Source organism: Diorhabda sublineata, chromosome 7 (genome assembly GCF_026230105.1).
Source record: "Diorhabda sublineata isolate icDioSubl1.1 chromosome 7, icDioSubl1.1, whole genome shotgun sequence".
Taxonomy (NCBI): Eukaryota; Metazoa; Arthropoda; class Insecta; order Coleoptera; family Chrysomelidae; genus Diorhabda; species Diorhabda sublineata.
This window is the reverse complement of record NC_079480.1, coordinates 27,355,045-27,374,621: the sequence shown is the minus strand read 5'-3', so window position 1 is coordinate 27,374,621 and position 19,577 is coordinate 27,355,045. Positions and strand designations below refer to the sequence as shown.

The window sequence follows — 19,577 nt, the reverse complement described above, 5'->3', positions numbered from 1 at the left end:
CGAATTCCTAACAATATTCTTAGAAACTCGGGTAATAAAATGTCGCAAAACGTCACATCTGTTCGGATTAAAGTAGCTTGCTGATCCCTTCAAAAAAACTGTCCCATTATTAGCATTAAATGAAATATTTCGTATGATTTCAACAGAGGCGTTTCTCAGTATCGTATTTAAAGTTATAATTGAATTTTAGCTAGTTTATATCACAGTTTTGTTTGTTTCAGAAATATCGTGCTTAAAGGAAGTGACGTTAGACATTCAACCCAACATTGTAGAATACGGTGGTTCGATTACATTGAGATGTACTTACAATCTACAGGGTGAGCCGTTATATACAGTAAAATATTACAGAGGAACTCACGAATTCTACAGATATACTCCGAAAGAACTGCCAAGCACTAAAACGTTCACATATAATGGAGTCAATGTTGATGTGAGTAAAAAAATATTATTTCATGATATAGAAATCATGTATCAGTTTAAGAATATTGAAATTTATTCTTGATAAATATATTAAAAAGTAATAATTTAATTGTTTCTAGTAGTTTCTAATTCTAAAATTGCTTCTTGAGTTCTGTTTTCTGTTTCTTTTGCATATTTTCCACTTTTCATGGATCAAGTAATATAAAATTAGTCCTCTTAACTTGAAAAATTGACATTTGAAAACTCAGTTCTTGATATTTTTTCAATTTATTGTTTAAGTAGCTAAATTAGGCAGAGTTGATATAAAATTTCATAGTTTTAGGGTACGTAATGATACAATATCATCATTTCTCTAGCCTTTTCCAATTGGATAAGGTGTTTTAAATCTATTTCAGATATCTCGACTTTAACATTTTCTTTATCTTAGGTTTTTTGCGCTCTATGAAATATTCTAAGCTTAATTTAAACCAGGAAAAGTGACTTAATCCAATATTTGAAGTTTTTAACTTTGAAAACAATCGCTTGGATAACTATTTTCTCATTTAACAATAATAAATTTTCAGTCACAAAGCTCTAACGAACACCAGGTGGTATTACGCGATGTTGGTTTCAGCCTCTCGGGGAAGTTCAGCTGTGAAGTGACCACTGACGCTCCAAATTTCTCCACCGCCACAGTTTCAGAAGAAATGTTAGTTGTGGGTAAGTTTATTCATTAAATAGATTTTAACTAATTGGATACGTCGTTATTGACTCAACATTAATTCATTGACTTGACATTAATACCAGAATTTTATTTTTATAATAAAAGGTGTACCAAAAAGAAATCACAATATAGACTAATCATTTTCTATCAAATCATAAAGTAATTGAGGTTTTCAAGAGGTAGCATATGATTCGATTCATTCATTGCCATTAGATATACATTAGGTATATTGTCGCTGAATTTCATTGATGCTTAACGTTTTGTGTCTGTCACCCATACTTTTGACTAGAATAAAACCATGATAAGATATTTATTGGTATCATATTACACCTTACAAACGAGCTCAGATCACCGAAGCTAGAGAGTACACTATACTAAGAAATATCTTTGTAGTAATTCATTGGATGAATGTGGAATTTAGTTTTTTCTCAATTCAAATCATTTTTTGAGTTTCTAAGTGCATCCTAGTGCTAGAGCCTTTCCCAAACCACCCTTGCTCTACTGGATGATGAGTCAAACGACTTGTGATTATTCTTGTTAATATTTTATACACCTAGAACAGTAGGCTTAGACAGTTGTTTTTTATATTAGTGATGTCTTCTTTTTTGCAAGGTATTACAACTTCGATATTTTTTTATGCAATTATTTAACAGTATTTGTTTTGCCTGTTCTACTACTTCACTCCAGATCTGACCACTGAAATGGACAAAAGATTTGGTTCATCGTGGTCAGAATTTGGTAAACTTCGTAGAATCCTAGAAGATAGAACCTTTTTAGTCAACCTACAAAGGAAATTATAAGAATCATGGCTTGCAAACAATGACACTCACAGAAAAAAGCCTAAGTTATTCAAGGGCAATAGACGGAGCCATGCTAGAAATCTTGGATAAAGATAGGATCCCGAAGACTTAGAGGAGTCACTGACATTATGAAGACTATAACTAAGCTGAAATGATAGACCAGAATAAAAGTAGGAAGACCTCAAAAATTCTAGCCTCGTAATATTTGTACAAGACAAACTAATACAGAAAATATTAACAGGGGCCTAGATCTAGAAGTGGCTGGAGAAGAATGACATAATGAATATTGGTGGAATAGTACCAGAAGTACCTGGTCTGACCTAAAGATGGCGGTAGTTGCTTGAAAAATACCATTGTATTAGAAAGTACACAATCTATACAACATATATTTTAAGTTTGGAGACGCAACGTTTAGTATCTGTTTGGTAACCATCATAGTGAACGTTTTCAGTGAATTTGTAGACATGGAAAAAAATTGGTCATTGTTATTGTGATACAAAACTTTTATTTGAAAGGCCTCAGCTCCACCAATATAAATGCTGAACTAGATTCTACTCTGGATCAGGCTGCTCCTTGGTTATCAACAGTAAAATTTTAGGTAGCAAAAAGTGCGCGAGCTAGAAAACGTTGTAAATCACAAAAACAGCATCGTGAAGATGTTTCGTAACCATGGATAAAAAGTAGATCTTGCGCTTCACCCCAGAAACAAAAGAACAATCAAAACAAGGGACTGAAAAGGGAGAGCCGACAAAGACCGTTCCATCTGCCGGCAAGGTCATGAAAAAGGAAAAACTCTCAATGGTGAGTATTATGGGAACTTTGCAACATTTGAACAAATAAATCCAGCAATAACAGTCGCATTTCGATAAGAAGAAAGTGTGTCAATGCACCAGCTCACACATCCGTTATTGAAATACCCAAAATTGAAAGGCTCGGTTTTCCAACAATGAAGAGTAGATGTCGGCAGTTTATTGTTATTTTGAAGAGCTTGACGATTATTATTATAAAAAGGGTATCGAATTTATTGAACATCGCTGGGAAAAGTATATGGAGCTAATAGGAGATTACGTTGAAAAATAAATATATTTTTTTTTTAAATTTTTTTGAGTTTTCTTTGTGTTTCTTCTGGTAATTGCTTGATATCATATACTGAGAGCAAATTTGAGGACTGAATTAAGTTTATTTGGGAAAATTAGTATTTTCAACATTTGACATATTTATATATACAATGTATATTAATAAAGAAGAATTAAATATCACAGAAAATAAAATGAAAGTCGTAAACCAAGGTACAGAACTTGTACCCGAAAAAACAATTGAAGAGTCAAAAAATGCCCTAACGGAACTGAAAAACAAGAAAGCGACAGGAGAAGACCAAATTGTGATAGAAGCTGTCAAAGTTGGGGGTGAGAAACTTTTAATAGAAATAATCTCCCTCTTCAATCTATGTCTACAAAAGGGGGAAATCCAGGGAAAAGTGGAGGAATGCGACGATAATTCTCATCCACAAAAAAGGGGTTATAACGAACCTTGAAAACTATAGACCTATAAGCTTGCTTTCTCACCTTTATAAATGGTTCACTAAAATCGTAACGAAACGCTTGAAATGAAAGTTAGACTTTTATCAGCCCAGAGAACAGGCGGGGTTCAGAATAGGAACAAACGACCATTTGCAAACGATTAAGATACTGATAGAAAAATCCATAGAATATAATATGCCCCTGGTAATGATATTTGTCGATTTTAGAAAGGCGTTTGACACAGTTGAACTTCCAGCAATTTTATCAGCCCTGCAACAATGTAGGATAGACTACAGATACGCAAAGCTCATTAAACACATATATGAAAACGCAACTCTAAATGTAAATCTCCACGAACCAACAAATAAGATACATGTAGGACGCGGGATTAGACAAGGAGACACTATCTCTCCTAAGCTCTTCACATGTGTGTTGGAATACTCTTTCAAAAAATTAAACTGGGAAGGGAAAGGTATAAATATCTACGGTGAGTATCTAAACCTCCTGCGTTTCGCAGACGATATCGTCATAATCACCGACAATATGCAAGACGCTCGGCAGATGGCCACGGATTTGAAAAGAACCACAATGAATGTTGGCCTAGAAATAAATCTAGACAAAACCAAATTTATGACAAATCTGGTAACAAATGACATAATTATCGATGGAGGTGAGATAGCGCAAGTATATAACTATAAATATCTAGGCCATGAAGTGAGGATAGGAAGAGATAACCAAACGTCGAATACAGTTAGGATGGATAGCTTTTGGCAAGTTGAGTAGTACCTTGAAATCAGACTTACCAATAAGCCTAAAGAGAAAAGTATATAAGCAGTGTGTTATGCCTGTGATGTCCTATGGGGCAGAGACGCCTACCCTCACGAGACAAACTGCAGGAAAGATGAGAGTGGCGCAACGGACAATGGAAAGGGCAATGTTGGGAATTACGAGAAGGAATCGAATTACAAATGAGAACATAAGAAGAAGAACAAACGTTAAGGACATTATTGAAATTATAGCCCAAAAGAAATGGAAATGGGCAGGCCACGTAGCCTGAATGACGGATAATAGATGGACGAAAAGAATATTGAAGTGGAGGCCAAGAATGGATAAAAGAAGTAGAGGCAGGCCGCCAACAAGATGGAGTGACGATGTAAAGAAAATTGTGGGAAATTGGATACATACAGCTCAAGATAGAGATAGATGGTTTAAACTAGAGGAGGCCTATATCCAGCAGTGGATGGAAGATGGCTGATAGATGATGATGATGATATCAATAAAAATCAACAATATGGATTATCCGGAACCCACGTGTATCACCATATGCATTGAAATTTATGTCTGAAAAGCTCACACTATTCCACACAATATAAAATCTTATTACATCTAAATGAATAATCTCAAAGGTGTATCACAATTTGACAACGTCGCGAATCACGTAATATTAGACATCATGTAATTTATACATTGTGGTGCACCAAGAAGAGCATTATCATGGTACGATCCGTCTTTATTTTGCTGAAACTTTAATGGATCTACCCGTATTTTAAGCAGAATTCGATAGCGTTATAAAATGTAAATGAAGGATCACTGGTTTACTTCATTATGCAGTGACGAAAAGGATTTCTGTAGACTTGTATCGTAAATGGATTGTTTCTTTCGTAATATTTACATATTTCGCCGTCATATCAGTTCTATTTTTAGGATAACGACTCACAAAACGTTCTGAGTTTCATTAGTTGACGTTCGATTTTCCGTTAAAGTTTTCTCAAAAATCCCCTTATATAAAACAGGTTTTCTCATTGGAAACAATAATTTCTAATCTACCCTCCTCTAATTGTTTAACTTGGATCGTTTTCGAAGTGTGGTATCGACCACCCGTATTTTGTTCTGGAAAGTTTGAGCACTTTTTGTTTTAAACAAGTGTGTTTCTCTGTGTAGCAGATTGTGGACACCCTCCTTACGTTACCTCTCTCTTCTTGATGCCGTCAATCCGTCGTTCTTTAATTCTAGTTAGAAACTCTCCTATTGGAAATCGCTCGATCGAGTTGTCCCATTCGACCTTATTCGAGACCAACTTGCTGACGGTTAGTTAGTTGAATTGTATCAACTTGATTTGATATTCTCATGGAATGTAGAATTAATAACGGTATAATAATTTAATAAATTGTTGAATGCGGGTATTCTAATGAAACATCAAACACCCTTTTATTAGTTTTACCTTTATGTTTGTATGTATGTAACTAACTTTTTAACGTCTACTAAAGTTTTCCGAAAATGTCGTTGCCTTCAATTCTGGTTTTTGTAAAATTTCAACTTAGTAATGGCGTACAAGCTAGATATCTGAAAACGTGTATAGGCTTGTCAAAAACTAATATGCAAAGAGCAAGTTTCGGGATTCCCACATGACCATCAGTCGAGAACTGAAGACGAAAGGAAGTTAAAAATCAGGAAAAGAGGAAATGTAAGAAATGTAATGAATATCAGATGCGCAGAATTCGGATGTGCCTCCGTGCATTAGAAAGACGGTACATCATAGAGAACAGATCATGGATGTCGAAAATATTTCGCCTTATCACATTCAGAAATCAAAGGCAGTGATGGATTTTATACAAATGATATGGAAAATTGTACCAATGACGTGGAATATATATCCAAAAAGAAATTTGAAGATAAACTTTTGATGTAATGTGCCATATCCACATTTCACGTCTTTATACAGGAAAATGTCCTCCAAATTATTTTATCAAAATAACCAGAAATTAGTTAGAAATGTTTCCCGTGCTAGCCTTATTGAAAATTGAGCGATATTGAGAGGAAAAATATATAATAAGGGTTATGAAGTCGACAATCGGCAACAACGACGTAAAATATTTCAAAAAATTTCATGTCACCTTACGTATAATTTAAAATATATTTGTTATTAACTAATTGTGAAGAAAAAAACGCTGCCTTTATAAATTGTTAAGTTCCGTTACATACGTCAATATACAAGTAAAGTTAGAGAAAATAACGAACGTCACTTGTCCAATATATACAGAGAAGTATTCTATTGTGTCATTGGTCGTTTTTGTTGAAACCAAAAAATCAGTTTACAGTTATTTTATATAAATACTTTTACCAAAAATATAAATTTATAATTCAGAAGTAACAACAGTCTACGATCTTTTTTTGAGTGTCGATGTATTTGTCCTAACCAAAAAATTGAATAAATAGTTAATGAGTGACCAATATGATGAACTGAAGGGCGAAAATAACCCAAGGCAAGGAACAACTTTAGAATATCAATGATCTTTTCGAAAATATTAGGCTAAACACAGAGAAACAAGATGAAATGTAACATTATAATTGAAGTTAATAACACAAGTATAAATGAACTTTAATCAATCAGTTCAAGAGATCAAGCTTCAAATTTATCGGTATTCCCCAATAATTCACGGAATTTTGGAAACTCATGAAAGTCCATCTAAAGCATCTTTATCGATAGACACATCATATAGTATACAACTATATGCTAGTGAATGCATGGAGTAGATCCACGATTCCCAAAGTGTTCCATGTGAGTCCATAATCGTAAGTGGGGGTCCATTAAAATTTATTTGACTTCCATGGTGTTGAACTGAAATGTTGACTTGACTTCTCCTAAAAATATTGGCAGATAATATTTTAAGAAGTACAGTGACTGTTACTGAACTTGCATACTCCATATTCAGTTCAACACGTATTCGATTCCATCCATAAATGTTATTTCAGTGGCAATACATAGTGCTCTTGCCATGATTGGGCGATATTGTAACTGCAGTTCACTGATTGCACCAATCGCTTCAATTTGTGTAAATGCAGTTAAGAAAATAGAAAGTAATGCATTTACTACGCGCGTATTTGCGATGAAAATTATGAAGATTTCCAACAATTGCTGTTACATACCGACGTACGCTTGTTGTCGAAAGGTGTATGTTCAGTTTCTGGAAAGTGAAGATCCTGACCAATTTTACGGCAGACATCGCGTATACGACAGATTTATTCTAAAATTTGACCTCAAATCACAATTACAATCAATTTAATAAAATAAAATAATGTTATTCCAGCTTTTCTTGGTGAATTGAAATTTATGAAGAAAAATATTGGTCGACACGAATTTTCACAGTTTCCAAACTTATCGCAGGTAGAATGCCTCGATGAAGATATTCAGACATACGTTAAACACTTGATTGTTTTGCATGATTATTTTGAAATCAGTTTTGATGAAACAGAAGGTGTAGAATTTGATATTACAAGAGTAGCTACTCAAGCTTAGCACTAATAATTAAACTAACGGTTTAAACAATAAAAAACAAATTTGTTCAACTTCCTAATGTGGTTTACATGAATAAAAAATAAAAGAAAAACATCATTGTAACTCAATACTTCTTTTTTATTGCATATATATAAAGTAATCAAGAATGTTATTTACAAAACAGTCATTGCAGAGCGCTAATGCCCACATTTGGCAAGTTATCTTTGTTCTATTTTCTTTTTGGAAACCAGCAGATCGCACACATCGCTTTCTTGGAATTCCTGCAATAAACAGATGATCCTTAACATTATTCATAAAAATAAGCTTTCAGGAAATAATTTAAACACAGAACCTTTTCTGAAAACTTGTTTGTTTGTTGAACAATAGAATTGTTTGTTTTTCTTGTGGAATATTATGTTTCGGTATAAAATTTTCAGTTTTTCAACTCCACTCAAATGTAATTCCTAAATTACTAGCTGGAACTTCGTTTTCCTTTTCATTTTTGACGTCGAATTAATCATCCTAAAAAGTAAACGCATTATACAAAATTTGTGTCAATGAAGTATCACCCACTTTACTTGAAGATTCATCGTCGCTAGATGGTTGTATATAGTTTTTATCTATATCACTATCTTAAAATGGGTCTAATTGTCCTTCAAAATCAATATTATCTACAATATCTTGAAGATCTTCGTCTGACAAAGGTTTATCATTCTACAACGAAAAAATAAACATAAACTCCATTTTTTGTGGATATAGAAAAACTAAAAGTAGATTAAGATTTTAAATTGCTTACCTGGCAATTTCGAGCGGAAAAATAAAGCAGACAACAAACAGTAACACATAAGACAGGTTTGGATTTGTTTACGAGCCTATGACTGTACAGTACCAAAATCTTAGATCCCAATGCATTTGTAAGCAATCAAATAATTTTAGTGATTATTAGAAATTCTCCCTATATGTCCCTAAAGTATTGAAAGTGTTAAAATCAGTTATAGTATCTAAAATAATGATTTGAAAATTCCAATATACCTCTCTTAGGGATTGTTTAATATGAAACTCGTGACCTAGAAAAGCGTCGGTTACTTCGAATTAAATATCCTAACTCCATTTTGTTAAAAGTGGCATTACAACCAAGTTCAAAGACATCAAATAGTTGAACAACTTCTAATTTTGAGGGAACATTCCCATTCAAAAAGTTTCATATCAAAGCTAACGTGAAACTCAATAGAATTGAATTACAGTATCGTCATGAAGATGATTTGTGGAAAATATACATATTGAACAACCTGTTGTTCAACTCGCGTAAATCAGCAAAGGCTAGTCGAATGCACGTGTGTATCAAACAGACTTCACTTATATTCTAGCTTTTACAAACATGTTACATAACATTGTTACTGAATGAATCACAAACAATCAGAATTCAGCCTAGTGAAAATTGTGATATTGGAATACACCTCAAGCAATCATCAAACAATGCAAATATAAAGATAATAATCAATATTCAATTTATGCATCGTTGTAACTTTGATTTGATGCACAAACAGTACAATGCAGTTTAGAGTAAATGTTATTTTTACTGGTATTAATTTTGGCTGTCTGTTTGAATGACTTATTTGATGAAAATTGATTGCTCGTAATACTGTTTATTACTTATACAGGGGGATTCATTAGCGTGATAAAGTTCGGTGCCTCCTTTGTCCTTTCAAAAATGAAATTCAACATTCAATAAATTATATACATCTTTGGTCTCCACATTTGGCAATTATTCACAGTCTTACAGGGTGATATAAAATGCTGTGCCATATCAAAGACGTTTTTTTAATGAACCCTATATTATTGTAATGAAAAGGCATGCTGATTCCAAATGTGCAATAAAATATAGGGTGCTTCATTTAAAAAAGTGTCTTTCATATGGCACAGTATTTTGGAACACCCTGTGAGACTGTGTTAAGACCAAAAATGTATATAATCCATTAAATTTTAAAATTCATATTTGAAAGGACAAAGGAGGCACTGAACTTTGCACACTAATCAATCACACTATATCCGTAAATTTGGGTTATGTATTCATTTCTGTGTATATCATTAGATACAAGTGAATTGAAATAAAATACATGAAGCTAATTCAAATAAACAATATTTAAAAGTGAAGAATATTTCTATTAGTATTTGGAACAAATTCAAAATTATTTATTGAAATTTGCTATCATTATAAAAAAAATAAATGAGTTTTATTGAGATATCGTTTTGAGTAAGTTTTTGATTTGAAGTTTTGATCTTTGATAAGCAGTATGAATCTGATATTGCTTCTTTTCATTGAACATATGTAGAAGGTAAGCTACGCTTTTGAAGAATTTGCTGAATTTCTATGAAGATAAGAAGAAAATTGACGATCTGATAGTCTTCTCTGGCTAGTGGATAACTCGAAGTGGGCTCAACAAAGACTTGTATTACAAATTGACTGAAATTATCTAATGGGGTCACTATGATGATGCTCAATCCCAGGTTCCTGGGACTGTCGCCTGGAGAACATACGGTTTACCTAGGACTTACTACACGCAGATATTCTCGTAATATCTGTAGAATGGAAGCATTCTAATGCTAGAAGTGTTTTTCTATATCGATCTTAATAAAAAGAATAAGAATTCCTGATACCAATTTGAAATCCAGGCCACTTTTAAGGAGAGTAATATTGACACTTGCGCATAGGCAACAAAAAATAGTTATCTTCGCATATAGATTGTTTGAAGAGAGTAGACAAGAACGAATATGGAATAATCAATTGAAGCTCTTGAATCAATGGTCAAACCAAGAAATTCATCCGTAAGTACAAGTAGAGTTCATGGTAGTGGATGTAATAATATATAAGGATCAAGTGATTACCAATATACTGGCAAAATATTCATGTCGCTATAGGTTGTCAGGTCATTTTTATTGATGATAAAGTGATGCACATCAAGCTGTGGTGACTCCAGAAGAAACAGGAGGATTACATGTAGGTAACTAAGTTGGAATTTCTCAAACCGTTGACGATATTCAAATTAAAGGTTTTCATAACCAAGTTATCATCTTCGGAGACTTAATGTGAACTTAAAGCCATCCACGACTACTATCTGCGAACAGAAACCATGCTAAAACCTAGATTTCTTTTGACTTTAAGTATATTTTAATTTTCAATTCTTTATCAGATCTGAAGAAAAAATATATTGTTTGGGAAACAATTTAATATGCTAACAAACATATGTGAACAAATAAAACATGTTAATGTTGCGGTTTAACGAAAACAACAAATTTGTAGACATGTTAAAATTATCGAGTCTGTAACGGAAATTTGCATCTTATTTGTTGCTCATAATCTCTATAATGTGCAAGTGTGTTACTTTAACCATAAAAAGCTTAGTTAAAAAGCAAGTTATTGCTTTAATCGAAAATGCACTTTGTCATTTAGGAGACTGGATCCTTCCATAGGCAACCTGGAACAGGCAGAAAGCGATTAACAACCACTCTTGATGACCGCTTTATTGTGTCAACAACATTAAGGAATTATCACGTTAATGTCGTTCAAGTGCAACGACAACTCCGTGAGGTGCGAGGAGTGACTATTAGTCAGTGTAAGACGAAGACTGCGGGAAAATAATTTGATCTCTATAACACCTGAGATTCATCCAAAACTCCAGCTCATCGGCGAGCACGCCTGCAGTTTGCACAGGATAATCTAAATTGGACGTTGAGATCTATTCTATTCTCAGATGAGACCAGAATCTATGTTGAAAAATTTTTCATTTTATACAGGGTGTCTATAAAAAGTGTTCAAAGCTCAAGTTCATAAATATCAAATTTCTTTATTTTTTCAAATAGAATCACCCGGTTTTTTTCTATTTTACTCCTTTACTTTCCTATATCTAAACCTTACCATTATCCAGATATTAAATGTTTCCTGTTAATTTTTAGAGATACAGGTGTGGCCTAAATTTTATTTTGACCCGTTGATACAAGCACAAAGAAATAAAAAAGTATTTTTCTTTATCTTCTTAAGATCTGTTAAAAAAATCAAATGAATTGTATTTACTAATCCTATTCCAACCTTTAGTCGTTTCCAAGATATTTGAGGTTTCAAATTATTATTGTATTTTTTAAACAAGTTATAATTTTCTATATATACTTTTAGTGGGCTTGGTGATAAATGACACTAACAACTGTCGATGTTAATAACGAAGATTATGTAAATAGCAGCAAATAAAGAACATATTCTTGTAACAACTTTGTCACATTCACCATGTATCAAAAGCAAATTTACATAATCTTCGTTATTAAATTGAGAACGAGCCATTTTAACGATTTTCGAGAGTAACAAAAATTCACTAATGACAGTTAAATAAGTGTCTAAATAACTATTAACATCCTTGCTATATTATATATTCGTTTCAAATATATGTGCTATGGTTAATTGTTTACAGAATTGTTGTTCTAAACTATATAATATATTCTCAATTTTGAGAAACTTATCTGTTTATAAGTCAAATCATTCATAGCTTCACCAATTTTCAACGTTTTTCTCCTACAAACACCAACTGTCACCATCTATATACATACATCTACTCTCCAATTCCAAATTTCAAGAGTATCAGGTATCTATGGATATTCTCTCTCCTTCTGGGTCTGCAGTTCGATAGCAACTTCTTGCCGACCAAGTTCTCTATTTATAGCTGTTTAATAAGTTATTCGTTTTGGATTCTTCGAACACTTTCAGTCTTCCAAAGCTCATATGTTTGGTTTTTATAAATGCTTCTCGGGATTTCCCTTCGAAACGTTTTAAAATTGATTTGTTCTTTTCCATGGTATTTCTGATATTTGAATCGACGCCCAAAATCAAAAGGAGGAGTTTTCATTCGCAATGAATTAGTAAATCTTATTTCCTTTCTGATGATTGCGCATATTTTACCGTTTCTATCATTATCATAAGCTATGGAAGTATCAATATATTGATTACACGTTCCACGTATGTATTCTAGTAACATTCTGTCTATTCTGCGGTTAGTGCGGATATAATTCCCGAAATACTCGCCGTGGAAAATGTCAAATTGCTTGAGACTTTATAATTATGAGGAAGTGAAATTTCTAGCATCCCACAAAAATTTACCACTTGAACTAAAATGTAATATACAATACAAGCTTACAACTTTTATAATCTTAGACACGCTGCTAAAAATAACACAGACGTATAAACTTCCACATGTATCTAATGAATTATAAATTTCGTTACAGTATTACCGACCAATTCTCCAAGTCTTAGCACGGATAAAAGTTTTTACGATATTGGTGATGTATTAAGTGCCAGCTGCACGTCGCCATCATCCAGACCCGCTTCAAAACTTACCTTCATTTTAAACAATATAGAGGTGAGTAATGTTTTCCACTTGTCTCAAACTTTTTCATGTCCTATGGGATATCGCTTGTAATATTTAAGATCCACAACATGTCAGTGTAAAGGGAGTTTGAAATTTATTTTCGATCGATGGATTTCAAATCGAATCGAGGGTATTATTCTAACAATCATGATTTTCATACCTAATAAATATTATGATGGAAATTCAAGCATAAATGAATATATAGGCCCGTGTAAGTGAAGCCTGTTGTACGGTAAGGGAAATCAGCGTCACCCTCTTATCAAATACTGATTCAAATTGAATGTAATAAATTAAATAAATAAAATAACAAATTTCTCAAATTTCATATGTTGTTAATTCATCTTGATTTCAGATCTCTTCTGATTGAAAATTATATTCCAAAACAGGTGAAAACTTGATGTTTCTTCTTATTTCGGTCTTTATCAAAGTATCTTAATGGAAAATTTATTTTAGGAAACAGGTGGAAGTTGACGTTTAGATCTTTGATAAAATATTTTGATAAAGATCGGGACGTTAATTTTTCACCCATTGTTTGAAACTTATTTTCTTTCAAAACATGTACACATAATAACAAACGATTTATCAAGAAAAAAATTAAACTAACATTAACACGTTTTTATTAGCTGCACCTATTTGTGAGTTATTACACAATTGAGCAGTAGGAGAGTGCTTTTCTCAACACAATTGTCAGCTATTCAAATTTTATATCTGTCAATAAGGACCACCAAGCTTGGTTCACTGGTCTGAAAAAACTCACAACCAATGACTGGATAATGTTCGTCAGAATAACATCATTTATGTGTGGAGATAGATTGTCTCCAATAACCACTTTTGGACAAATATTTTCTTCTTCAGCCCAAGTGATAATTATTTTCAGGAACCAGTCTTCGAAAGTGCCTGAGTCAAACCACCTTTGTTTCTACTGTAAAGTGTTTGTGGTAGTCCTCCAGATACTCATCTATCGTAAAGACTTATACAAAACGTAAAAGTTAAATTTTACCGGTAGCTGTTGCAGCAAACATAAGAGAAACGGCACTTTTGGTTGAATTCATATACCTCTCAGGATATTTATTTCCTCTACGAAAAATGCATATCCAAGTGTCAACATTGTCTTAAGTTTGTTTTATCGTAGTAAATTATATATTAAGGATTAACTTCATCTAGTGTAATTCAAGGCGATTGAAATAATCTTCTATTTCTTCTTCAGACTTTTCGGACTTGGAGCGTTTTAAATTTTGGTAGTGTTTTTAAGTCAAAAGGTATTTTTGTTCAATCTTGTTTAGAAGGGTTTTGCAAGAAATGGTAAATTGATATTAGGCTTCCCTGGACCGGACCTCATAGCTCCAGTCTTCACAGCAAAAACAGCTTGTAACAGTTTTTGTTTTATGTAATATAGTAATGACGCCTTCCCTAACTTTCCTTTGTCACCACGTGCCATATATGCTGCAAGAAATATTAAACAAGTGTTTTTAGAACTTCAATCATTACTATAATATGATCATTATTACCATCCTAGGTAAAGAAAGTATCCTAAACAAACATTAATTAATTTATAATGAAAAAACCCACCGAAAATTTGTTAAAGTAACTTGAATAAAAAACTCACAGCAGACCTTAGCTTTTTATATTAAAAACCGCTAAAAATCAACATCAATTTCCTGATTCCTAAAAGCAGCCTTACACATTAGAAACAGTACTGAACACGGAAGTAGCTCGCTTAGAAGCATTCGCGATCAGACACATTCACAGTGTTGCCAAAGTTATATAAAAAATATAGCTCACGACCTTGCGTCTGAGCAAAGTTGCTACCTCTGTGCAAATTTGTGAAGTTTTACGGTACTGAATTCTCATAATTTTAGGGCTGATATAAAATTATAATATCTACAATTAACGCAAATATGTATGGACCAAAACTATAGGCAATTGCCTATGACCGTTTATGGCTGAACTACACACAAATCTCTTTGGAAAACAGATGAGCCAAGAATTTCAGTACTCTTCAGTATTTGGTACAACTATGTGGTCAATATGATAGAAAAGGATTAGAATGTTGAATTCGGTAAGCTTAAAACTAGTTTAGGGATCCAGCAAACATTGCAAAAATTATTCAGTAATCACGAACATTAGATAAGCAGAAGTTCTAGTGCTTTTTACGAAATTTGGTAACGATAAACCACTTTGAGATGATAGAAATATAGGAAAACCTAGAAGGAGAAAGAATGACATACTGAGATCTGACCAGGCGGTAAATGAAGAAGGAATACGTAAATTAGTATTGAAGAGAGAGAGTATCGTCAATCAGAAATAGAACAATTCATCAATTGTAATTTTGGCTCTAATTAATAATTTACTCGTCAGTCGAGTGTCTTTTCATAATTTCCATTGTGAATTGTGTTTCCATTATTTTTCTTCAATTGACATATTATTATTTACAAACTTCACAAACTAAACATCAAAGAATTCTCGTTATCAATCGTTTGAACTGTTTCTCCTTATTGGATCCATCCAATGTTTGGTAGTCTAATATTCTGCGTAATCAAATGAATGCATGAATTCACAATTTCTTTCTGAAACAAACATAAATCATAATTATTGCTCTTCACGCCATAACAATAAATTACGCTTTATTTCGTTCGCAAGGCAAATAAAAAAATATTTAACATGTGCATACTTAAGTTATTCGCGAGCTACTGCTCTGGATCCAATTCATTTATACACGAGCGCATTTAGACTTTTAATATACGTAAAGAACAATAAAATATTTATGCGGTTAACGTAGTAATTTGGTATTTTTATATAAATTTCAGACTCAATTGCAATAAACGACTTGGTGATTCATAATACTATAAGAAAAAGTTTGCAAGATGATAACATCAATGATATTGTTTGAATTTGTAACAAAATGTTATAAGCATATTAAACGAATGATTTGATTCTAAATATCTGACTTGAAAGAAATTTGATGCTACGAGAATGATATTGTGGAGAGAAAGGTTACTGTTCACTTCAAAATTCCATCGAAGTCGAATGACACACGATACACTGGTAAAAATAGCAAAGAATAAATCTCCAATTGGAACACGGAGTGGAGATCGACCGCCAAAGAGGTGAAGTGACAAACTAAAGCCAGGATGAGAAAATATCTCTAAGAAGGAACAGGAGTTATAGCTATTGTGCAAAAAAGGAAAAGAAGGAGAAGGAATAATAATGATAATTGAGAATAAATCGTTTTGATTATAAAATAGGCCCCGAACGACAGAGAAAAAAATTACTGCAACGTGTGGCGTTATTTTCAAGAAGAGACAATGATTCTTAACAAAACAGTTTGTTCACAGTTGAGTTCAGGAGAGAACTGAATTCAAAGAGCGCAATGTCATTATATTAGAGAGGAGAATACTGGTTTTGTTGAGCTCCAGTCGATAGAAGTTCTTCTAAACTATTACCGATGAAGAGAGCGTTGAACACGATCTTATGAAAGGATAAAAGTGTGTATGACTTGTAAAATTGTGTAGAATGAGCGACGACGTGTCCAAAAAAAACAGTCGCAATAAAAAAGACGCGACATCCATTGCGGATAGTGGCTACTTCTAATATCAAGAGAAGGAGACAGTTCCAAAATTTTAGATTAGATAAACTATTATGTCACTTCCAGGGATAACAAAAGCGACGAGAGCTCTCCGAGTATCGGTTATGACGATGTATTTTTGACAGATACCCAAAGTTCTAGTATGGATAAGCCCGGTGAAGTTACAGTTGAAGAGGTTTTTTAGGCAGATAGCTGCGGATGTTCATGTAAGGTAAAATGATATTACCGTGTATGTGTTCGAACTCTGAGTATATATCTTCCATATACCAGATAACTAAGTTTATAGTTTGTAGTGAATTAAAGTATTAGTGGATTCTGAATTTGAGATGCAGGTCGGTCAATATACGGTTAGAGGTGTTGGTAAAGAGGAATACCCACGGATATACTCTTCGGTATTGAAATGAAGTTACAGTGGACTTAATGTTCAGCTCCATGGAAGCCCAATCAACATGCTACTGGATTCAATCGAAGATTCAAAAGAAGATCTCAAAAGAAGACTAATCGTTATCTTTCAGTACACAGAGTTTAAGATAATGTTAGGAATTTATGATTTAACAAGTACAACCAGAGAGATCTATCGGTCTCGAAAAGGCCACAGTGGACTTCTCGTACATGTTCAAGCTTTTAGAGTATATCTTTAGACCAGGTACCTGGAAAGTTCCTATTATTCATTCGAATAAAGTCTAAATGGATTCTGTATTCAGGATTCTGGATTCATTTTTTGACTCCAAATGAGCTCATTCAATTTACGGTTGGGGACATCGTGATTATTTGGTGCTGATAGACAGTGGAAACAATGGGTTCAAGACAGGAGTGGATGAAATCAACAAGTATATGGAATCCTGTTCTTGGTGTACAGTGATACTAAAATTATTAATACTAAGGCAGTTTAACGAGGCCAAATATATTGTTTAAATGAGAGAGATTCTTCTTTTCTATAAAAGGGCATTTGTCTATGTGATTTGGTAGTTATCAAGTATTTTGGAATGTTTTCAAGCATCGAGAATATTTAAAAGATGGAAGCAGTGCACGATAGGAGATGACAGAAACTTGAAGACGATTTGGGAAGTTACGAAACTCAATTTTTCTGAAATCTCTGATATATGTGAATAAAAAAGTGAGTCCGGTGTGTTACAATATGAACTCATTATATTCATCCATTGTTATTTAAAAATTCGTGCCTATAATATTGTTCAAAAAAGTTGGAGTCTAGTTTGTTGAAAAATGGTAAAATGTTTTCGGTTGTATGCAAATCACACACATGCATATTCATGACGACTAAACTACATATATCGTCGAACACATTCAACAACATCGTTGGAATATGGTCCCGATGAGTGCATTCAACATGTTTTATTGTATATTAGCATATTGCCAAAAACTTAATGAGTTTTGTTAATTTACGTTATTTGCGTTTTCTGCTCTTAACAGAAAAATGGATGGGACTCTTTTACTACATTAGAAAAAATATTACGGTAATCATACAAACAAAAAGATAGTTGGGAAGGAAATGTTCAAATTAGGGAAATAAAAACTCGTGATGAAACTCTCTTACTCAAACAAAATTAAATCTTGAAAGAGCAAGAAGTGGCAAACCCATAATTTTCATAACGGAAGGAGTAACAGACATTAGAGTCGTCTAGAAAGTCTACTGCAAGAATGTATACAAAAGCCAAGATCTAGGAGTAAATTTAAAAGAACAAGTCAAGAGAATTGAGAGCCGCATTTCACAATACTCAATAATAAAGTAAGCATTAAAAAAGGAATCTTAGCAGAAAAAAATGGAGGGGGTGTGCATAAACAAAGTATTGCGTTATCATAGCAACGAACAATAACTTATTAGAAGTGTCAGTGTAAAGTTTGACGTCAGACAAGTAAATCAGAGTTATGCAATAAATAAAAAGAAAATTGTGAAAATCGAAAAATTGGAGTATCGAGCCATTATCTGGTACCTGTATTTAAAAAGTTTTAGAGGTGAGCAGATTTACGAAGAAATGCTTAATACCCTTGGTGATCAATGTCCTTTGTATGCAAGCGTGAAAAACTGGACTGCAAACTTCAAAAGAGGTAAATTTTTCGTTGAAGATGATGACCGATCGGGAAGGCCAGTTTCTGTGTCAGTCTCCGAAAATATCGTTGCAGTTCATGACATGATTTTATCAGACCATCGAATCGGGCTGAAACGGATATCTGAAGCACTGAATATTTCATAGGAACGCGCTCATCATATAGTTCACGTCAATTTGGGCATGAGAAAAATTGCTGCAAAACGGATCCTCAAATGTTTGAATCAAATCAAAAGCGTGCAAGGGTAAAAGCATAGCGTTCGATCTGTGCTCGATATGAAATCGATGTAGACTTCTTAAACCGAATTGTTACTATGGATGAGACTTGGGTACATTTCTATGATCCAGCAACAAAGCAACAATGGATGGAATGGCGACACTCTGGTTCTTCAAGACCTAAGAAGTTTCGTGTACAAAATTCTGCTCGAAAAGTTTTAAAGTAATAAGGGTAGAACAATAACTGGAGATCACTCTTTTCTCAACTGAAAAAAAGTTTAAAAGGTCCTAAATTTTCTTCCAATGAGGAAGTAATAAAAGCTGTGGAAGTCTGGTTTGCAAAGCAAAAATAAACATTTTTTTTAAAGGTCTAGAGACGTTGCAGGTTCGCTATAATGAATGTATCCAATTAAAAGGATAATTTTGTTTGGTTCTATAGTAGGCTAAGAATTTTTTAATTTCCTCGTAATACTAACGAGGCACACAACAATGTAGATCCTTGCGGGATGTATAACAGTAATATAAATAGCTGAAGATCAACTCAAAAAAGGTCGAAATCCTCATTTTAACCAAATATTG

The 19,577-nt window shown here is 33.2% G+C and overlaps 1 protein-coding gene across 2 annotated transcripts in view; it reads left to right on the top strand.

The window, feature by feature from the left end:
* LOC130446476 (uncharacterized) overlaps positions 1 to 19,577 on the top strand; it is a 123,187-nt gene that overhangs the window by 83,611 nt on the left and 19,999 nt on the right. The window contains exons 2-4 of one of the 2 annotated variants that reach the window (XM_056782752.1): positions 222 to 430; positions 984 to 1,119; positions 12,988 to 13,121. In XM_056782752.1, the coding sequence (XP_056638730.1) occupies positions 222 to 430; positions 984 to 1,119; positions 12,988 to 13,121 (479 nt within the window). The remainder of the gene's footprint in view (positions 1 to 221; positions 431 to 983; positions 1,120 to 12,987; positions 13,122 to 19,577) is intronic. The other variant, XM_056782753.1, reaches the window with a different exon arrangement.